This window comes from Bombina bombina, chromosome 1, assembly GCF_027579735.1.
Source record: "Bombina bombina isolate aBomBom1 chromosome 1, aBomBom1.pri, whole genome shotgun sequence".
In the NCBI taxonomy this organism is placed as follows: domain Eukaryota; kingdom Metazoa; phylum Chordata; class Amphibia; order Anura; family Bombinatoridae; genus Bombina; species Bombina bombina.
The window spans coordinates 347,578,291-347,602,485 of record NC_069499.1 but is presented as its reverse complement, the minus strand read 5'-3'; the positions used below and the strand labels follow the sequence as shown (position 1 = coordinate 347,602,485).

Here is a 24,195-nt window from a genome sequence, read left to right as displayed (position 1 = left end):
CTTTTGCTCTCTCCCCCCTCTCTTTTGCTCTCTCCCCCTCTCTTTTGCTCTCTCCCCCTCCCTCTTTTGCTCTCGCTCTCTTGCCCCGCCCCCATCATGCTTACAGTTGCGGCGGACAAGTGAGTTTGTTGAAGGCCAGGTGTGTTTGTCCTCGCGCAGTCTCTACTACGCATGACCGCTTCGGACAAACACACTTGGGCTTTTATATTATAGGATATTTGCACTTGCGGGTAAAGTAATGTCAGACAGTACCTACACTTTGTGGTATTAAACACCCACACAATTTCCTCTTTGGGCCTCAGATGCCCTGTTAAATGTTAAATGCACTAGTGCAATGCTGTCTACTAGAAAGCTGATTAACCAAATGATAACTGCAAGAACAGTATAAAAACCCTTGTATGATATGATAACTAGGGTTTCACCGATTACCATTTTTTTTAAGACCGAGTACAAGTACCGATACTTTCTTTTCAAATACCGATACCAATTACCGATACTTTTTTTTAATGTCATGGCAGTTTACCAAGCACAATACAGACTAATAATTTATTACTTGCTTATTAATTGCTTCTTTATAATTATGAACTGTATCTCAAAAGAAATATAATAAAACAGTTTTATGTGCTTGTTGTCAGAAAGTTCACAGAACATGTTTAAAAATACAAATATTACAATAAAATATATTAATAATAACAACAATAAATAACAGCTGCAGCTGCTGGGACTGGAAAACTACAATTTAAAGGGGTGATTACTAGATACAATTGGGTTGTAGGGTGCCTATATAACTCATCAATCTGACATTTGTACTTAATACAAAGTAATATAATTTAATTCTAAAAATAATATTGGGGAAGGAGTATCCCAGTAATCCCCTTTGAGAAAAATGGGGCATTTGCATTCTACTGATCTAACAGAAAATAAGGCTGGTCTTCATATTTTTCCAGGTATGCTTTTTATTCCCAGTCCAGCCCTGGCTACGGATGTTCCTCAGAGTACAGTATGTTTTTAGCATAATTGTGCAAGATGAGAACTTGCAGTATAAAGGCAATCTAGCAATTAGAATAATTTTTCAAAAGTTAGTGGCAAATTCTTAAGGAACAGAAGTATCTCTGCATGTTCAACTATAAGTCTGTTTCTGCTATCAGTAAGGACGTTTGACGCTAAGCTGAACAGTCTTTCACTTTTCACACTTCTGCATGGGTCAGAGAGATATTTTTGGGCATTAAATCTCAGTTTATTAACTGCCCAGTACTTCAGGGGTTTTTCTGAATGAGGTACAGTGATCTCTCCCAGGTAGGTTTCCAGCTGTAAAGTAGCAGCTGTTGGAGCACTGCTCTGACGTACAATAATACAAATAACAGCAATTTGTATTGGCAGAACAGAAGTGAACAATTTTTAGTTAAGTCTCCACTCCAGCTTAAAATTAACTGGGAACATGCAGTTTGAAAAACGCCACAAGATGGTGTATGAGTAGGAATTGGAGGTATCGGTTTAAGTATCGGTGCATTTGCACGAGTACAAGTACTCATGCAAATACTTGGTATCGGCAACCCCAAACTTTATCACTGTGTAAGAGACTGTTAAACTTTTTGATGAAGTCCACAATATAAAGTTAATGCTGTACTCCAATGTATTTAGGCAAAAATGTGGTTACACAATTATAAAGTTTCCTTTAAATCTTTACGTGACTTCTCTTCTCTCTTCCCTAATCAGGATTGGAGTTTGTACACACAGCCTAGGGAGTTCTTTGAAGTTCTGCGATGGCTTGAGGGTCGGTAAGTGTAACGCTTTCCAGATCCGTGTATATGTGTGTTCTTTATTTTTTATATCTGTATACACTTTCTATCCCTCTCCCCCTTCTCTCTCCCTTCTAATTTATTTTAATTATAAATATGTTTAACAAATGGCAGTCATATGAAGTTGTTTTTTTCTGCATTCCTTTGTGCAGAGTTGCGGAGCAGCAAGGCCTGAGAAGGGGCTGGTTCACTTACACAGATCTATGTGTACTGCTGGAGCAAGGATTGTGGCAGAAGGTTTTCAGTGATTTCTGTCAGCAAGTAACAAAGGTGAGGGCATCGTGTGTGTGTGTGTATGTATATGTGTATATATATTATATTATATTTATTTTCGAGAAAAAGACAGAGGGGAAGCAACTGCTGTTAGAGCTATATTAGGATTCTAGTTCCAGACTAATAAATGTCTATATAGAGGAATTGGTGCCGACCCTTATTATAAATGACATGGGGCAGAAGAGAAAGAGAAGACAAGAACGAAATCTTGTCTATTTAAAGACAGGGAATTCAGCACTCTTTTTTTTTTTTTTAATTTTTTTTTTTTTTTAAAAGTTAAAGCTCAAAAATTGTATACTTCAAAAGTGATTATTTAATTGTGGATTGGTGACATCTCACCCCGTGGGGACACCATCAGTCATACAAAATATTCAACTCCAAAATTCATATATGGTATATAGACACACAAATACATAGATATTAAAAACAGTTCATAGCATACTAATTATTATATGCAGATTACAGAGTAAACCTGACCGGTCAGGGATGCACACAGGCACAGATAGATCAAAAACTGCAAATATATAGTTGATAGTGGCAAGATCTTAATTAACCTACTACACCCTACTGCACACAGAACCCATAGTCTGAAAGTACATGGAGGTATAGTCTGGGCAGGAGTTATAGTGGGATCTAAGAGGTTAATTATAGAACTCTTGTATCAGTAAGATGATGTCAACATTTGAACGGAGCAGTCTTGCAAAGTACATTAGCAATCACAGCAATATATATTAGAGACGGAGTGTAGCCTAGACAAACTACACCCTGCTGCACACAGCACCCCAGTACTAGAGGTAAACGCTGGTCAGGAAAGAAATAGGATCTAAGTAGTCTAGTAATCAATCCACCTGAATATGTACATAGAGAAAGAGAAGCATGCAGAGTAAAAGCATATCACGGTTAGTAAGCACATTAGCAACAATGGTGCAAGCATGTCATGTTATATCCTTGCAGAAGCATTTATACAGCAACAAAGCTCAGTTCAAAGCGATGTATGAGGCAGCACTTAGACAGTATGCAACTTTTTTAAGTGACAGTTCCAATTATTAGGCCGATACCCTGGACAGGGAAAATCATGCACAGGATTATTCTTTACTCATTGTACACTCTTGTATAGCTAGTCTTCCTCTTTATCAACTGCAGAGTTCTTACAACAGGTCTCCCTGCTGGTAGTTGTTGCAAAGTTCATACGACCTTATTGCCATTAGGCAGATGCTGAAAACTGTGTGTACCCGTCATGAGAGTACTTCTCTCCACGTGATCCGTGCTCATTGAGCAACCTGCTCCAAAAGACGCCACAGTTCTCAGGTCAGGGTTCTGTAATCCTGAACGTGCATCACCTGCACCGGTCGGCTAACCAATAAAAAACAGTTTATATCCTTTTCTTTTACAAGATATGACGAGTCCACGGATTTCATCCTTATGGGATATCGCCTCCTGGTCAGCAGGAGGAGGCAAAGAGCTCCACAGCAGAGCTGCACAAATAGCTCCTCCCTTCCCCCCCCCCCCCAACCCAGTCATTCTCTTTGCCTGCGTTAGTGATAGGAGTGAGGTGTTAGTTTGGATTCTTCAATCAAGAGTTTTTTATTTTTAAATGGTGCCAAAGTGTACTATTTTATTACAGGGCAGCTTCTGGATTGCCTTTTTAGGCTATGGGAACTGGTGGATTTTTGCCTCCACTGCTCCTCCCATGATTATGCTGTTTTTCCTGTATATGGTCTTAGAGGTTGTAACCAAGACCCTTCTGCTTTCACAGGACCTCAGGAGGAAGAGTGGACCTCTACATTGACATGCTGTTCCTCCAGCACGGAGATAGGTGCAGTTTTTATTCTGGGGCAGTAGCATATTTCAGAATAACTGTGTTTATACTGTTACAAGGGGTATGTAAAGAATTGGTTTCCCTTTAACATTTGACATATTAACCAGACAGTCTAGAAGCGCTGGGGTGTGTTAAGATAACGGACTTAGACTCCAGACACTCTGGCATGTTTGATGGCCTAGAAGCTCTGGGACTGATCGTATGGTAACACATTATAACGGGCAATGGAATAGAGGGTTCCAATGTTTTATTGAGGTGGCTGACACTGGGGACAGTTCCGGAGGGGATGTGTTTTACTATATGCTCCGGTACATGGCGGCTTGCTGCGAGGTTCTGTTTATTATTACGCCCATGAAGGGCGGGGCTTATTTTTACGCACGCTTTAGACAGCGCAGTTCTGATTCAGCAGATTTTTTATTATTAGACTGATATTGGCAATGAATTTTATTATCAGTATTTTAGACCAAAATTGCTACTTTGTTTGGGTTGTCATGGATGACCTTTAACAATGTACATGCCTCATGTGTTTTAGATGCTATTGTGGAACCTCCAGTTACGCTTTGTCCCCCATGTATTGATAGGGCCTTACAGTGTAAAGAACACATTTTTTTTAATAAAGATATATCTAATGAATGTCCTCAGACTGATGAAATTCAGGACAACAAAGTGATGAGCTGCACCAGGGTACTTGTTAAAAACTTTTATTGTAGGTCACAATATCTTCCTTCCAGAAGCATTATTTCACAACAATAAAGGACATTGTGGTGTGTATAGAAGTCACCCAAAGAGCTTATTGCTGACGCGTTTCAGCCTAACTGGCCGTAATCGTAGCATAATGCTCATAATCCCAATCCACCTTTAAATCCATTGTGCTAAATTGTGATTGGATAAAACAATTATCCTGGGCGGTTTCTAAGAACACACCTTTTATACAGATACACCAATATAGAATATTTTTTATGAGCATTATGCTACGATTACGGCCAGTTAGGCAGAAACGCGTCAGCAATAAGCTCTTTGGGTGACTTCTATACACACCAAAATGTGTATTGAGTGGCCCTCAGTTTTCAAGTGCCTCTAAATTTTATCCCTTACATATAAGGGGTAGGGATGCACCGAAATGAAAATTCTAGACCGAAACCGAAAATGCAGGATGCCCTTGGCCGAAAACCGAAACCGAAAATGACTTTTTCCACCAAATTATTTTAAAAAAATTTTTTCTATAATTTTATTATTAATATAAGACTTTTTATTATATATATATATATATATATATATATATAATATATATTTTATATATAATATATATTTTATATATAATATATATTTTATATATAATATATATTTTATATATAATATATATATAATATATATATATTTTATATATATATATATATATACATATATATATATATACACAGTATATATATATATATATATATACACAGTATATATATATATATATATATATATATATATATATATATATATATATATATATATATATATATATATATATATATATATACACACACACAGTATATATATATATATATATATATATATATATATATATATATATATATATATATATATATATATATATATATATATATATATATATATATATATATACACACACACACAGTATATATATATATATATATATATATATATATATATATATATATATATATATATATATATATATATATATATACACACAGTATATATATATATATATATATATATATTTATTATACACATACTTTTGAACATTTGACACAATCCTAAATCAGCAGGCAGCATGGGGTTAAGAATTAAGACATGGGACTAAGGCACACAGAGGAATGCAGGAGATGGTATTACAAGAGTACTGCTTGTTTATTGTAGCCCAAACAATTACAGTCCTGTCAGTGTGCAAACGGCTCCTACATGTTTATATTCACTCTTATCTGGCAAACAGCTCATTATGCAGTTCTCAGGAGGAGGGGACAGCTGCTTGTAATGACACCACGCTGCAGCCCGCTCTGTTTACACAGTCTCCTAATCTTGCCGTGTCAGGTGAAATTTATGACACTTGCCTGCAGAGCCATATAGTTACTTGTAACAGATCGTCTGGTCAGTGAATGTGTGAAATGCTCATACATATATTTACCCTTATCTGGCTCCCTGTCTAATCGTGACTTTATTTGAAAAAGCAGCTCATCGTGCAGGACTCAATGAGCTGCTTTTTCAAATAAAATCACAGACAGGGAGCCAGATACGGGTAAATATACGTATTAGCCTTTCACACACACTCACTGACCGGAGGATCCACAAGTAACTATATGGCTCTACAGGCAAGTATCATAAAAGTCACCTGACACGGCAAGTTCCTTCTCTCACGCCGCTCTGCTTCAAGACAGTGAGTGAACAGCCCAGCCCACAGTGCCGCACTCCCTCTAACCGCGGGGCATTCTGGGGCATGTAGTTCATTTGAATATGGCCTGGAAATAACCCAGCCACACGGGGCTAAATTTAGAATCAGCTTGCATCTGTTTATAGCGGTCGGTGAGGCACGGGGGAGGACACTTTGGGGGATAAATATCTGTCTGCCAGGGGATGATTTCGTGGGGCATAAGGGTTAATTTACTTTTACATAGAAGATGCAATTTTCGGCCGATTTTCCCCTCTTTCGGCCGAAATGGGATAGGCCCATTTTCGGCCGAAAATTTCGGTGGCCGAAATTTCGGTGCATCCCTAATAAGGGGAAATATTCTTGAACAATTTCAAAGAAGAGTGGAGAGGGATTTAACGAATTTAGCTTATGTTGCCAAACAATATGTGCATCCAAATTTAAATAAAGAGGAGCTTTCAGCACTAAACAGTCTCAAAGGAGATAAAAATCTGGTGATTAGATCAGCAGACAAGGGTGGGTCTGTGGTTGTCATGGACAAATGTTTCTTTGTTCAAGAAGCACTACGACAACTTTCAGACCCACTCCAGTATACGCTTCTGTCGCATGATCCCACAGCAAGATTCAAGCGTGAATTATTGCACTTAATTGACGATGGAAGGGAAGCAGGATTTATAAATGAGAAAACAAGTGAATTTTTGATAGTAGATTCTCCGATAAAGCCTGTTTTCAATTTCCTTCCCAAGGTGCATAAGTCCTTAACAGACGTTAAGGGCCGTCCCATTATTAGTGGCATAGGCTCTATATTAGAGCCTATGTCACAATGGTTAGATTCCATCCTACAGCCAATGTTATCTAAGTTGTCTAGTCATTTGAGAGACACTAAGCAACTTCTGATTGAACTTGATTCTGTCTTCTGGCAAAGCCATTTCAGTTGGCTGTCTATAGATGTAACTTCCTTGTACTCATCTATACCCCATGACAAGGGTCTAGAAGCATTATCGTTTTTCCTGAAAAGGATGACTGAGTATAGTCCCCAGCTTTGTAGTTACATCCTTAATGTTACAGAGTTCTTGTTAACTCATAATTTTTTCATGTTTGAGGGAGACCACTACCTCCAGAGATGTGGGACAGCGATGGGGGCCAAATTTGCCCCCTCCTATGCCAACCTGTTTATGGGTTGGTGGGAGCTGTCCCACATCTATGGAGATACTGGACCCTGGAAAGCTAAGATCAATTACTACAGGAGATATATAGATGATCTTCTGATCATCTGGGAAGGAAGTGAATCAGAAGCTGAAGACTTCCTAAGGCACCTCAACAACAATACAGCAGGGATCAAACTAACACATGAGTTTAATGTCACACAGCTCAATTATCTAGATGTAACACTGATGAGTAAAGAAAACAAAGTGTTTACAAAAGTGTTTAGAAAACCTATCTCAGGAAATACTCTGCTCCACGCGAAAAGCAACCACCCTAAAAGGGTTTTTTCGATCTGTTACAAAAGGGCAGTTTATACGTTTGAAGCGTAACTGTACAACTCAGGAGGAATTTGACATACAGGCTTCAGAACTAGAGGACCGCTTATGTCAAAGAGGTTACAAAAGAAAGGAAGTGTCTATTTCTAGATTAGAGATAGCCAAAAGAAACAGGTCACAATTTCTCAAATCAGAGAAGCCTGGGAAAAAAGATGCTTTCGAAGGTGTTTCCTTTATCACTAGATATAGCAACCAATATCATCAGATCTGCAATATCATACGGAAACATTTCCGTATGTTATCGGCTGATGATGATCTTAGTGATATTGTATCAAAGGGGTGCAGGTATGCATTCAAAAAAAGGGAAAACATTAGCTAATATTCTAGCTCCCACACAAAGCACCACAAAACTTGACCAATCATCGTGGTTAAGATTTAAAGGAGTCTTTAAATGTAGCTATACATTATGTATAGCTTGTGGATTCTTACAGTGTGGTGAAGGTTTCTCAAGTACAGTAACAGGGGAACAATTCAGGCACTACTCATGCCTGAATTGTCGAGCCACGTATGTGGTTTATTTGCTGACCTGTGTACAATGTGGAGTCCAATACACAGGACTCACATCCAGAGAAACACGGGACAGAATACGTGAACATATAAATAATATAAAAGCAGGGAAATTGACAACACCATTAGTGCAGCATTTTAAATTGACACATAATAAGAATGCAGACACAATGAGGTGGACAATCATTGAACACGTAACCTGTAAGGCAAGGGGTGGAGACAGAGACAAACTCCTAGCAAAAAGGGAGGCCTTTTGGATACACAGACTCAGGACTAGAATCCCCACAGGTCTGAATTCAGAATTCGATATAATTAATTTTTGGGAATAAAGATTCTTGGGTCTGTGTATCCAAGGGCATCCCCTGAGTACGCCTTGAAATTAAATTCAAATTCGGAGACTGAAGATTAAAATTTAAAAATTAAAATTTAAATTTGGAATTTAAATGAAGTAGATTTAGAGCACATGTTTAAGTTCATTTATTTATTTATTAATTTAATTGGATTATGTTTGGCAACATTAGTCACCAGCAAAGGGACATGAAAGTAATTTATGCAAAAAAAAGTCTTATGTAAGTCTTTGCATATTTGAGCAGATTTTTCAGTGTTTTTCATTTGACTCAAATTTCTTACAGTTTAAAAAGGGACTTAAAAGCCTAGGTAGAAAAGCTTAGGGCAATAAAAAATAAGGATATTTTGACAGACTTTGAAATTAAGATAAAAAAGTCAACGAAAATGTAAGGACTTGAATTATAATATGCAGGCTATAAGTCAACTGTTAGTCCCAACCGGGAATTCATCTGAGCAAAAGCAATTGTATAATGTTCACATTACTTATTATTGTTTATCAAACATATATGAAAAATATTCTATATTGGTGTATCTGTATAAAAGGTGTGTTCTTAGAAACCGCCCAGGATAATTGTTTTATCCAATCACAATTTAGCACAATGGATTTAAAGGTGGATTGGGATTATGAGCATTATGCTACGATTACGGCCATTTAGGCTGAAACGCGTCAGCAATAAGCTCTTTGGGTGACTTCTATACACACCACAATGTCCTTTATTGTTGTGAAATAATGCTTCTGGAAGGAAGATATTGTGACCTACAATAAAAGTTTTTAACAAGTACCCTGGTGCAGCTCATCACTTTGTTGTTTTGGAATCCATTGAAACGGAGCTTGCACAGAGGTAGCTTGTAACCGCTATCGACCTAGCCAGCACCCATCGGACAGTTCTGACAGCTGATAGAACAGCTGAGGAGGAGGAAGCCGAGAGTAAAGATTCCGGTGACGTCAGACGCCAAGTTACCGCGAGTGGAGAGGGACCCAGGAGGAGAGCGGAACACAAGCCGGAGGCAGAAAGAAAGGGGCTCTGATCTGTACCATCCCACTGCCCCGGAGGAACGAGTAAGCTCTCTGAGGACGGGCCAGTCTCTGCGAGTAGCGGAAAGCGGCAAGAACCGGGGAACATTCTCTGAACAGGGGTGAGTCTATTTACAAGACAACTCTATCTTGGTGCATTACAAGTTTGGGATTATCTATCAATCAAGTGAATAGACTGGGCGGTTATATTAGGTGCTCACACAACCAATGACTTTTGATGAAATTCAGGGTATACCGCATCTTTCTCCCCAAGCGTCACAGCCTTTAACGCCGGCGCAGGTGACGCCATGTTCTTCAACGGCGTCTGCTTCATTTACTCTGCAGGATATGGCTGCAGTTATGTCATCCACTCTTACAGAAGTTTTATCTAAGTTGCCAGTGTTACAAGGCAAACGCAGCAGGACAGAGGCCCACGTGGTCCCTGCAACTTCTGATGCTTTAATAGCTATCTCCGATATACTTTCCCAGGGCTCTGAATTGGGGGGTAGGGAGGCCCTGTCTGAGGGGGAGCTGTCTGATTCAGGAATTGCATTACCCCAGACAGATTCGGACGTCATGTCCTTCAGATTTAAACTTGAACACCTCCGCCTTTTGCTACGAGAGGTTTTGGTGACCCTGGACGACTGTGACTATTGTGGTCCCGCCAGAGAAATTGAGTAAGATGGACAAATACTTAGAGGTCCCCTCTTATTCCCATGTGTTTCCGGTTCCTAAGAGAATTTTGGAAATTATTACAAGGGAATGGGAGAGACCGGGTATCCCGTTCTCACCTTCCCCTATTTTTAGGAAGATGTACCCTATAGCTGACACCATTCGGGACTCTTGGCAGACGGTCCCTAAGGTGGAGGGAGCTATCTCTACCCTGGCTAAGCATACGACTATCCCTATTGACAGTTGTGCTTTCAAAGACCCCATGGATAAAAAGTTGGAGGGTCTTCTAAAAAGGCTATATCAAGGGTTTCTATTACAACCGACGGCCAGCATTGTAACGGTCACAACTGCGGCTGGCTTTTGGTTTGACGCTCTAGAAAAGTCCTTTAAGACTGAGACTCCCTTGGAAGAAATAATGGATAGAATTAAGGCCCTTAAGCTGGCTAATTCTTTTATTACGGATGCCGCCTTTCAGATCGCCAAATTGGCGGCTAAGAATTCCGGATTTTCCATTTTAGCGCGCAGAGCTTTATGGTTAAAATCTTGGTCTGCGGATGTGTCCTCTAAATTCAAGCTTTTGGCTATTCCTTTCAAGGGAAAGACCCTATTCGGACCTGATTTGAAAGAAATAATTTCTAATATTACGGGAGGTAAGGGTCATCTCCCTCAAGACATCTAAGCAGAAGGGACGACAGAGTAATTTTTGTTCCTTTCGTAATTTCAAAGGGGTCCCCACTTCCTCTGCCACTAAACAGGGAACTATTCTCAAGCCAAAGCTACCTGGAGACCTAACCAGGCTTGGAACAAGGGTAAGCAACCCAAAAAGCCTGCTGCTGCTTCCAAGTCAGCATGAAGGGGCGGCCCCCGATCCGGGACCGGATCTATTAGGGGGCAGACTTTCTCTCTTTGTCCAGGCTTGGATAAGAGACGTTCAGGATCCCTGGACACTAGAAATCGTGTCTCAAGGTTATCAGTTGGAGTTCAAAAATTCCTTCCCAAGGGGAAGGTTCCTGCTTTCACGATTATCTGTAGACCAAATAAAGAGAGGCATTCTTACGTTGTGTAAAAGACCTCTCCACTATGGGAGTAATTTGTCCCGTCCCAATACACAAACAGGGGCAGGGGTTTTACTCAAATCTTTTTGTGGTTCCCAAAAAAGAAGGAACGTTCTGACCCATTTTAGATCTCAAGGGTCTAAACAGGTTTCTCAGAGTTCCATCCTTCAAGATGGAGACTATTCAGACAATTCTTCCATTGATCCAGGAGGGTTAATATGACTACCGTGGACTTAAAGGATGCATATCTTCATATTCCTATCCACAAAGATCATCACCAGTTTCTAAGGTTTGCCTTCCTGGACAAACATTTTCAGTTTGTGGCTCTTCCTTTTGGGTTGGCCCAGGATCTTCACGAAGGTTCTAGGGTCTCTGCTAGCGGTTCTCAGACCGTGGGGCATTTCAGTGGCGCCTTATCTGGACGATATTCTGATTCAGGCGTCTTATCAGCTGACAAAGTCACATACAGACATGGTTCTGTCCTTTCTAAAGACTCACGGGTGGAATCTAGAAAAGAGTTCACTAATTCCTCAGAAAAGGGTTCCTTTCCTGGGAACTCTAATAGACTCTGTATCCATGAAAATCTTCTTGACGGAGGTCAGAAAGTTAAAGATTCTGAATACATGCCAATCCCTTCAGTCCAATCCTCAGCAGTCAGTGGCTCAGTGCATGGAGGTAATCGGATTGATGGTGGCGGCAATGGACATCATTCCGTTTGCTCGTTTTCATCTCAGACCTCTACAACTGAGCATGCTCAGACAGTGGAATGGAGATTATGCAGATTTGTCTCCTCAGATAGATCTGGATCAGGAGACAAGAGACTCTCTTCTTTGGTGGTTGTCGCAGGATCATCTATCCCAGGGGACATGCTTCCACAGACCCTCATGGGTGATAGTGACAACGGACGTCAGTCTACTAGGATGGGGTGCAGTCTTGAATTCCCTGAAGGCTCAGGGTGTGTGGACTCGGTCGGAGTGTCTACTTCCAATCAATATTCTGGAATTGAGGGCAATATTCAATGCTCTTCAGGCTTAGCCCCAGTTGGCTTCGGCAAGGTTCATCCGATTTAAATCGGACAACATCACGACACTGGCTTACATCAATCATCAGGGAGGAACAAGGAGTTCCTTGGCGATGACTGAAGTATCCAAGATAATTTGGTGGGCGGAGGCTCACTTTTGTTATCTGTCAGCAATCTACATCCCAGGGGTAGACAATTGGGAAGCGTTTTTTTTCAGCAGACAGACATTTCATCCGGGGGAGTGGGAACTACACCCGGAGGTCTTTGCCAACCTGATTCTCAGATGGGACAGGCTGGAGCTGGATCTCATGGCGTCTCGTCCGAATGCCAAGCTCCCGAGATACGGATCCAGGTCCAGGGATCCTCAGGCCGAACTGATGCCTTGGCAGCGCCTTGGTCGTTCAACCTAGCTTATGTGTTCCCTCCATTTGCTCTCCTTCCCCGGGTGATTGCTCGAGTCAAACAGGAGAGGGCTTCGGTGATTCTCATCGCTCCTGCGTGGCCTCGCAGGACTTGGTATGCCGATCTGATGGACATGTCATCTCTGCCACCGTGGAAGCTTCCATTGAGGCAGGACCTTCTCATTCAGGGACCCTTCCATCATCCGAATCTAGTTTCTCTGCAGTTGACTGCTTGGAGATTGAACGCTTGATTTTATCTAAGCGAGGGTTCTCTGATGCGGTCATTGATACTTTGATTCAGGCACGGAAGCCTGTTAATCGAAAGATTTACCATAAGATATGGCGTAAATATCTTTATTGGTGCGAATCCAAGGGCTACTCATGGAGTAGGGTTAGGATTCCCAGAATTTTATCTTTTCTCCAAGAAGGATTGGAGAAAGGGCTGTCAGCAAGTTCCTTAAAAGGACAGATTTCTGCTTTGTCTATTTTGCTACACAAACGTCTGGCAGATGTTCAATCTTTTTGTCAGGCCCTGACTAGAATCAGACCTGTGTTTAGATCAATTGCTCCTCCTTGGAGTTTGAATTTAGTTCTTAATGTTCTTCAAGGGGTTCCGTTTGAACCTATGCATTCCATAGATATTAAGTTATTATCTTGGAAAGTTTTATTTTTGGTTGCTATTTCTTCTGCTCGCAGAGTTTTATTTTCCATTCTGATAAGGTGGTGTTATGTACCAAACCTGGTTTTCTTCCTAAGGTTGTTTCTACAAAGAATATTAATCAGGAAATTGTTGTTCCTTCCTTATGTCCTAACCCTTCTTCTAAGAAGGAGCGTCTGTTACATAATTTGGACGTAGTCCGTGCCTTAAAGTTTTACTTACAAGCGACTAAGGATTTTCGTCAAACATCTTCATTATTTGTTGTTTTTGCTGGGAAATGTAGGGGTCAGAAAGCTACAGCTACCTCTTTCTTTTTGGCTGAAGAGTATCATCCGTGTTGCATATGAGACTGCTGGACAGCAGCCTCCAGAACGAATTACGGCTCATTCTACTAGGGCTGTGGCTTCCTCATGGGCATTTAAAAACGATGCTTCTGTTGAACAGATTTGCAAGGCTGCAACTTGGTCGTCTCTTCACAATTTTTCCAAATTTTACAAATTTGATACTTTTGCCTCATCTGAGGCTGTTTTTGGGAGAAAGGTTCATCAAGCAGTGGTGCCTTCCGTTTAGGTTCCTGTCTTGTCCCTCCCTTTCATCCGTGTCCTATAGCTTTGGTATTGTATCCCATAAGTAAGGATGAAATATGTGGACTCGTCATATCTTGTAAAAGAAGAGGAAATTTTATGCTTACCTGATAAATTTTTATTTATTTTACGATATGACGAGTCCACGGCCCACCCTGTCGTTTTTTATTTAAAGACAGGTTTTTATTTTTGTTAAACTTCAGTCACCTCTGCTCCTTGGCTTTTCCTTTTCTCTTCCTAACTTCGGTCGAATGACTGGGTTGGGGGGGAAGGGAGGAGCTATTTGTGCAGCTCTGCTGTGGAGCTCTTTGCCTCCTCCTGCTGACCAGGAGGTTGATATCCCATAAGTAAGGATGAAATCCGTGGACTTGTCATATCGTAAAAGAAATACATTTATCAGGTAAGCATAAATTTCCATTTTGTGTTTTACTACTTTCCCTGACCTGCACTTAGAGGCATTGCTGTTACTTCACTTCATTGTTAACTCACTGATTTTAATTCATAGATCACATTGTTTGACCTTGTCATTTCATTGCCTTTCTTTTTGTACAGTAATTAAAGGCATGTTTGTTTGTGGTTAGTTAAAAAAAAAAAAAAAAAAAATTCAATTTCAAAATCACCTGCAGAAAAAAAATCACTAAAAAAAAAAAAAACTAATTGCAGAAAGTGGAAAAAAAAGTTTGGCTCCAGGGAACTAAAATCCAAGTAATTGGGCGGGACAAACATAATTCTTTTAATTTTTTTTTTTTTTTTTTTTTTAAGGCAGACACTAATTGCCTGAAGGACTTTCCTACTAAACACATAAAAGTGGTAGAATTTAGGGAAAATATGTTGCTGCCTTGCACATTTATTCAATATAAGCTTCATTCTTGAAAATCCAAGAAGAGAAAAATGAGAAATAATGCACTTTGGAAAAAACTGTCTCGCCTTCAAGAAAACCTTGGTAATCATGAGATTTAGCCAAAAAGCTAAATAAACTGATATACAGTAGCTCTTGTGACCTTTACATGGACTAGGGAACAAAATTAAAAGATTGTCTAAAAACCTTTGTAATTTAAAAGTAAAATTCTAATGTTCTTACAATATCTAAATTAGGTAAGAGGCCATCAAATTAATTATTTGGATTAGGACAAGGTGATGGGCTATAATCTCCTGATTGATGTTTTCCGAAAAATCACTTTAGGTAAAAAATCATATTGAGTCCTTAAAAACTATCTTATCTTGATGAAAATAAGACAAGAAAGAAAAAAAAATCAGTCTACCAGCGGAAGATATTGCTAAAAGCAGCAAAAACTTCCAAAAAAGAAGCTAAATGTCCATGCAAGTTCTAAAAAAAAAAAAAAAAAAAAAATTAAAGTGATAAGTAAACTGTCCCCATTGGATAAACAGATCTGGAATGTTATTAATATTTTAGATGGAGTTTACATAGTAGATGAGGTTGAAAAAAGACAGAAGTCCATCGAGTTCAACCTATACAAATCTTAATCCTACAAAAAAAAGCTCCCGTTGAACTTGAAAATTGATCCCATTAAAAAAGATGACCCATTTAACACAACCAATCATATCTCTGAATTCTGTTTCTAGCCAGAAATTAATCTAAGGTATTGGCATTTACTACCTCCTCAGGTAGTGAGTTCCACAATTTGATTGCTCTTACAGTGGGAAAAAAAGTTTACGTTGCAGGAGATTAAATCTCCTTTCCTCCAGCCTTAAATTGTGACCTCTTGTCCCCCAAAAAAATCTTGGAATAAGCAGAGCTTCTTCCATCTCTGTATATGGGCCTTGAAAATATTTATAATATGTTTATGTAAAGTAATCATGTCGCCTATAAGATTGCCTGCTTAGTCTTACTTCCAAAATGTAGAACCTTGCATCATTTGTAATGAAGATGCATTATAACTTGCTTTTTAATGTAGATATGAAATTCAAAATACCCGGCACTGTGACCGCTGACTTCAAAAAGATTTTTCTTTCATGTAATTAGCAAGAGTCCATGAGCTAGTGACGTATGGGATATACATTCCTACCAGGAGGGGCAAAGTTTCCCAAACCTCAAAATTCCTACAAATACACCCCTCACCACACCCACAAATCAGTTTTACAAACTTTGCCTCCTATGGAGGTGGTGAAGTAAGTTTGTGCTAGATTCTACGTTGATATGTGCTCCGCAGCAGGTTGGAGCCCGGTTTTCCTCTCAGCGTGCAGTGAATGTCAGAGGGATGTGAGGAGAGTATTGCCTATTTGAATTCAATGATCTCCTTCTATGGGGTCTATTTCATAGGTTCTCTGTTATCGTAGAGATTCATCTCTTACCTCCCTTTTCAGATCGACGATATACTCTTATATATATATATATATATATATATATATACCATTACCTCTGCTGATTTTCATTTCAGTACTGGTTTGGCTTTCTACAACATGTAGATGAGTGTCCTGGGGTAAGTAAGTCTTATTTTCTGTGACACTCTAAGCTATGGTTGGGCACTTTTTTATAAAGTTCTAAATATATGTATTCAAACATTTATTTGCCTTGACTCAGGATGTTCAACATTCCTTATTTCAGACAGTCAGTTTCATATTTGGGATAATGCATTTGAATCAATTTTTTTCTTACCTTAAAATTTGACTTTTCCCTGTGGGCTGTTAGGCTCGCGGGGGCTGAAAATGCTTCATTTTATTGCGTCATTCTTGGCGCGGACTTTTTGGCGCAAACATTTTTTTCTGTTTCCGGCGTCATACGTGTCGCCTGAAGTTGCGTCATTTTTGACGTTCTTTTGCGCCAAAAGTGTCGGCATTCCGGATGTGGCGTCATTTTTGCCGCCAAAAGCATTTAGGCGCCAAATAATGTGGGCGTCTTATTTGGCGCTAAAAAAATATGGGCGTCACTTTTGTCTCCACATTATTTAAGTCTCATTTTTTATTGCTTCTGGTTGCTAGAAGCTTGTTCACTGGCTTTTTTTCCCATTCCTGAAACTGTCATTTAAGGAATTTGATCAATTTTGCTTTATATGTTGTTTTTTCTATTACATATTGCAAGATGTCCCATGTTGCAACTGAGTCAGAAGATACTTCTGGAAAATCGCTGCCTGGTGCTGGAGCTACCAAAGCTAAGTGTATCTGCTGTAAACTTTTGGTAGCTGTTCCTCCAGCTGTTGTTTGTACTGTTTGTCATGACAAACTTGTTAATGCAGATAATATTTCCTTTAGTACTGTTACATTACCTGTTGCTGTTCCGTCAACATCTAATACTCAGAGTGTTCCTGATAACATAAGAGATTTTGTTTCTAAATCCATTAAGAAGGCTATGTCTGTTATTCCTCCTTCTAGTAAACATAAAAAGTCTTTTAAAACTTCTCATTTTCCAGATGAATTTTTAAATGAACATCATCATTCTGATAATGGTTCTTCTGGTTCAGAGGATTCTGTCTCAGAGGTTGATGCTGATAAATCTTCATATTTATTTAAAATGGAATTTATTCATTCTTTACTTAAAGAAGTCCTAATTGCGTTAGAAATTGAGGATTCTGGTCCTCTTGATACTAAATCTAAACGTTTAGATAAGGTTTTTAAATCTCCTGTAGTTATTCCAGAAGTTTTTCATGTTCCTGGTGCTATTTCTGAAGTAATTTCCAGGGAATGGAATAATTTGGGTAATTCATTTACTCCTTCTAAACATTTTAAGCAATTATATCCTGTGCCATCTGAAAGATTAGAGTTTTGGGACAAAATCCCTAAGGTTGATGGGGCTGTCTCTACTCTTGCTAAGCGTACTACTATTCCTACGGCAGATGGTACTTCATTTAAGGATCCTTTAGATAGGAAAATTGAGAAAAATAAATAAGAAAAGCTTATTTTTGTTCAGGTAATCTTCTTAGACCTGCTATATATTTGGCGGATGTTGCTGCAGCTTAAACTTTTTGGTTGGAAGCTTTAGCGCAACAAGTAACAGATCATAATTCTCATAGCATTATTATTCTTCTTCAACATGCTAATAATTTTATTTGTGATGCCATCTTTGATTTCATTAGAGTTGATGTCAGGTATATGTCTCTAGCTATTTTAGCTAGAAGAGCTTTATGGCTTAAAACTTGGAATGCTGATATGTCTTCTAAGTCTACTCTGCTTTCCCTTTCTTTCCAGGGTAATAAATTATTTGGTTCTCAGTTGGATTCTATTATTTCAACTGTTACTGGAGGGAAAGGAACTTTTTTACCACAGGATAAAAAATCTAAAGGTAAATTCAGGTCTAATAATCGTTTTCGTTCCTTTCGTCACAACAAGGAACAAAAGCCTGATCCTTCATCCTCAGGAGCGGTATCAGTTTGGAAACCATCTCCAGTTTGGAATAAATCCAAGCCTTTTAGAAAATCAAAGCCAGCTCCTAAGTCCACATGAAGGTGCGGCCCTCATTCCAGCTCAGCTGGTAGGGGGCAGATTACGTTTTTTCAAAGAAATTTGGATGAATTCCGTTCACAATCTTTGGATTCAGAACATTGTTTCAGAAGGGTACAGAATTGGCTTCAAGATAAGAACTCCTGCAAGGAGATTTTTTCTTTCCCGTGTCCCAGTAAATCCAGCGAAGGCTCAAGCATTTCTGAATTGTGTTTCAGATCTAGAGTTGGCTGGAGTAATTATGCCAGTTCCAGTTCTGGAACAGGGGCTGGGGCTTTATTCAAATCTCTTCATTGTACCAAAGAAGGAGAATTCCTTCAGACCCGTTCTGGATCTAAAAATATTGAATCGTTATGTAAGGATACCAACATTCAAAATGGTAACTGTAAGGACTATCCTGCCTTTTGTTCAGCAAGGGCATTATATGTCTACAATAGATTTACAGGATGCATATCTGCATATTCCGATTCATCCAGATCACTTTCAGTTTCTGAGATTCTCTTTCCTAGACAAGCATTACCAGTTTGTGGCTCTGCCGTTTGGCCTAGCAACAGCTCCAAGAATTTTTACAAAGGTTCTCGGTGCCCTTCTATCTGTAATCAGAGAACAGGGTATTGTGGTATTTCCTTATTTGGACGATATCTTGGTACTTGCTCAGTCTTCACATTTAGCAGAATCTCATACGAATCGACTTGTGTTGTTTCTTCAAGATCATGGTTGGAGGATCAATTTACTAAAAAGTTCATTGATTCCTCAGACAAGGGTAACCTTTTTGGGTGTCCATGACTCTATCTTTGACAGACAAGAGACGTCTAAAATTGATATCAGCTTATCGAAACCTTCAGTCACAATCATTCCCTTCGGTAGCCTTATGCATGGAAATTCTAGGTCTTATGACTGCTGCATCGGACGCGATCCTCTTTGCTCGTTTTCACATGCGACCTCTTCAGCTCTGTATGCTGAACCAATGGTGCAGGGATTACACAAAGATATTTCAATTAATATCTTTAAAACCGATTGTACGACACTCTCTGACGTGGTGGACAGATCACCATCGTTTAGTTCAGGGGGCTTCTTTTGTTCTTCCGACCTGGACTGTAATTTCAACAGATACAAGTCTTACAGGTTGGGGAGCTGTGTGGGGGTCTCTGACGGCACAAGGGGTTTGGGAATCTCAGGAGGTGAGATTACCGATCAATATTTTGGAACTCCGTGCAATTTTCAGAGCTCTTCAGTCTTGGCCTCTTCTAAAGAGAGAATCGTTCATTTGTTTTCAGACAGACAATGTCACAACTGTGGCATACGTCAATCATCAAGGAGGGACTCACAGTCCTCTAGCTATGAAAGAAGTATCTCAAATTCTGGTTTGGGCGGAATCCAGCTCCTGTCTAGTTTCTGCGGTTCATATCCCAGGTATAGACAATCGGGAAGCGGATTATCTCAGTCGCCAAACGTTGCATCCGGGCGAATGGTCTCTTCACCCAGAGGTATTTCTTCAGATTGTTCAGATGTAGGGACTTCCAGAAATAGATCTGATGGCCTCTCATCTAAACAAGAAACTTCCCAGGTATCTGTCCAGATCCAGGGATCCTCAAGCGGAAGCAGTGGATGCATTGTCACTTGCTTGGAAGTATCATCCTACCTATATCTTTCCGCCTCTAGTTCTTCCAAGAGTGATCTCCAAGATTCTGAAGGAATGCTCGTTTGTTCTGCTGGTAGCTCCAGCATGGCCTCACAGGTTTTGGTATGCGGATCTTGTCCGGATGGCTTCTTGCCAACCGTGGACTCTTCCGTTAAGACCAGACCTTCTGTCGCAAGGTCCTTTTTTCCATCAGGATCTCAAATCCTTAAATTTAAAGGTATGGAGATTGAACGCTTGATTCTTAGTCAAAGAGGTTTCTCTGACTCTGTGATTAATACTATGTTACAGGCTCGTAAATCTGTATCTAGGGAGATATATTATAGAGTCTGGAAGACTTATATTTCTTGGTGTCTTTCTCATCATTTTTCCTGGCATTCTTTTAGAATTCCGAGAATTTTACAGTTTCTTCAGGATGGTTTGGATAAAGGTTTGTCTGCAAGTTCTTTGAAAGGACAAATCTCTGCTCTTTCTGTTCTTTTTTCACAGAAGGATTGCTAATCTTCCTGATATTCATTGTTTTGTACAAGCTTTGGTTCGTATAAAACCTGTTAAGTCAATTTCTCCTCCTTGGAGTTTGAATTTGGTTCTGGGGGCTCTTCAAGCTCCTCCGTTTGAACCTATGCATTCATTGGACATTAAATTACTTTCTTGGAAAGTTTTGTTCCTTTTGGCCATCTCTTCTGCCAGAAGAGTTTCTGAATTATCTGCTCTTTCTTGTGAGTCTCCTTTTCTGATTTTTCACCAGGATAAGGCGGTGTTGCGAACTTCTTTTGAATTTTTACCTAAGGTTGTGAATTCCAACAACATTAGTAGAGAAATTGTGGTTCCTTCATTATGTCCTAATCCTAAGAATTCTAAGGAGAAATCATTGCATTCTTTGGATGTAGTTAGAGCTTTGAAATATTATGTTGAAGCTACTAAGACTTTCCGAAAGACTTCTAGTCTATTTGTTATATTTTCCGGTTCTAGGAAAGGTCAGAAGGCCTCTGCCATTTCTTTGGCATCTTGGTTGAAATCTTTAATTCATCATGCTTATGTCGAGTCGGGTAAAACTCCGCCTCAAAGGATTACAGCTCATTCTACTAGGTCAGTTTCTACTTCCTGGGCGTTTAGGAATGAAGCTTCGGTTGATCAGATTTGCAAAGCAGCAACTTGGTCTTCTTTGCATACTTTTACAAAATTCTACCATTTTGATGTGTTTTCTTCTTCTGAAGCTGTTTTTGGTAGAAAAGTACTTCAGGCAGCTGTTTCAGTTTGAATCTTCTGCTTATATTTTCAGTTTTTTTCATTATAAATTTAAACTTTATTTTGGGTGTGGATTATTTTTCAGCGGAATTGGCTGTCTTTATTTTATCCCTCCCTCTCTAGTGACTCTTGCGTGGAAAGATCCACATCTTGGGTAGTCATTTTCCCATATGTCACTAGCTCATGGACTCTTGCTAATTACATGAAAGAAAACATAATTTATGTAAGAACTTACCTGATAAATTCATTTCTTTCATATTAGCAAGAGTCCATGAGGCCCACCCTTTTTGTGGTGGTTATGATTTTTTTGTATAAAGCACAATTGTTCCAATTCCTAATTTTTTATGCTTTCGCACTTTTTTCTTATCACCCCACTTCTTGGCTATTAGTTAAACTGATTTGTAGGTGTGGTGAGGGGTGTATTTGTAGGCATTTTGAGGTTTGGGAAACTTTGCCCCTCCTGGTAGGAATGTATATCCCATATGTCACTAGCTCATGGACTCTTGCTAATATGAAAGAAATGAATTTATCAGGTAAGTTCTTACATAAATTGTTATTTTTTCTGAGCTAACGGTTTTTACTGTTTTCCAAACAGTGCTTTAGCCATATAGCACTTTTGTTTTAATGAAAAATTTTGTTATAGCGGATCTTCATTAAAACGGATGAATTAAACTCCATCTAAAATATTGCTAACATTCTGGATCTGTTTATCCAAGGAGGGAGTTTACTATTAAGCTTGTACATTTGGATCTTTTGTTAGGATCTGAAAATGGAAGTAAGTGGATTGATTCTGGTGCAAGATCACTACATTTAAGAGCTGAATATTCATCCTAATGTGGTGATCTTGCAACACAATCAACCCAGTTCCGAAAAGAGCCCAATAGCACTATTTACTATCACTTTAATGTTCCAAAGAGGAGAAATGTGTTTAGATAATGGACTTAACAAAGCCTAGATGTCAAGACATTTAGCAATTTTCCTGTTGTATGAAACAAAAAAAGCCGAAATATGGCTCTTTAAAGAGTTAGCAGATAAATCATTGTTCAAGCCCACATGCAAAAACAATTCTTGGAATTTTAAAAGAATGCCAGCTAAAACCCTGGTTTTCATAGCAGGAAAGAAACAACTTTGTAAATCATTTGAGAATTTTTACTTTTAATAGGTTTTATGGTCTGAAATAAGGAGTTCAATACAGCATTACAGAAACCTAAAATAGGTATTCAATCTCTAATCCGTCAAGATGAGAGACTTGAGATTTTGATGATTGGAGAAAGTTTGATATTAGAGTCAGATTCTCAAACCAAGAGTCATTAAAACTATGACTCTTGGAAACAGAAGACACTAGGTCTATGTCTGGGTAGACCCCATTTTCCCCACAATCTAGTAGAAAACTACTTCAAGGAAAAAACATCCCTGTGGATGTGATTACCTACTAAGGAAATCTGTTTCCCAGATTTCCTTCCTGGAATGCGAAATATAGAAAATCTTTCTGTGACCAAAAAAACCTTCAGACTTCCTTCATTGCTACTAATCTGCAAGTTCCTCCTTGATAGTGGTTATAAGCTATAGCTGTTACATTGTCTGAAAGGAGAAACGTATACCAGTTTTCTTTCAGAGGAGGACAGCTCTAAAGGGTCCTAAAGATTGCATGTCCAAGATAATTATTGGTAACGGCACCTCCTAAGGAAACTGGACTCCCAGACTGAACCCCAATCCAAGAGAATGGCGTCTAAAGACATTTTCAAAGTTGGTGGAATAAAGAACATTCCCAGTAAAATAGTTTTGGAAAATTATCCAACGGGACAGATTACTTCATTGAAGAATCTTATAAGATTCTACAAGATAGTTGACTGCAAGCTCCAACAAAGGTGCAAAAATTGTCAAAGTTGAGGAGGTCTCATATGAAACCATGCAAAAGGAAGTCTGCAATTATCAGACATAACACTTCCCCAAACATTGAGCTATATAGATGGGTTGGAATTTTAGTGTAGGTCGGAGAAAACTGACTAACTTTGATCCCTAATCGTTAGTTATCCTCATAGTCACTGAGTCTATAATTACTCGTGGAGAAGACTCTTGCTTAAAGGGACATTAAACCCCAACATTTTCTTTCATTATTCAGAAAGAGAATACAATTTTTAAAAAGTTTCCAATTTACTTCTATTATCAAAAATGTTTAATTCTCATGTTATTCTTTAAGCGTGCACATGCCTGAAGCACTACAGGACAGGAAATAGTACTGCCAACTAGTGTTACTGATAATGTATAACATTGTTGCAAACTGCTGCTATATAGTGCTGCAGACACGTGCACACTCTTGAGCTTACATTTCTGCTTTTCAAATAAGTATAACAAGAAAATGAGGAAAATATTATAATAGAAGTAAATTAGAAAGTTGTTTAAAAAAATCTAAATCATGAAAGAAAAAAATTGTGTTTTACGTCCCTTTTTAATGAGAAAGAGAACTCTTTTAAATTCTCCAACCATGTCTGCAAAGAAAATAACAGTTGAATGTTGGTATGAAATACAGCTGAAGGAAAATGGAGCCTGAACCATTATGTTGTCCAGGTATAGAGCCACTGAACTACATGAGTATTTATTACAGACAAGAGTTCCTAGGACCCTCATAAAAATTCTGGGAGCTGTAGATAGACCAAACGAAAGAGCCACAAACTGAAAAAGTTTGTCCTTTTAGAAGCGGGAAATAGTCTAGAAATATAAAGGAAGGCGCGTCCTTTAAATTAAATGTTGACTAAGGGGTAAAACTGGCCAAATTGTTACTATCTCTATTTTGAAAATAGGAACTCTGAGAAATTAAATTA

The 24,195-nt window shown here is 38.9% G+C and overlaps 1 protein-coding gene across 1 annotated transcript in view; it reads left to right on the top strand.

Moving 5' to 3' along the window:
* CNPPD1 (cyclin Pas1/PHO80 domain containing 1) overlaps positions 1 to 24,195 on the top strand; it is a 61,891-nt gene that overhangs the window by 17,882 nt on the left and 19,814 nt on the right. The window contains exons 6-7 of the mRNA XM_053698158.1: positions 1,717 to 1,778; positions 1,952 to 2,069. Coding sequence (XP_053554133.1) covers positions 1,717 to 1,778; positions 1,952 to 2,069 — 180 coding nt within the window. The remainder of the gene's footprint in view (positions 1 to 1,716; positions 1,779 to 1,951; positions 2,070 to 24,195) is intronic.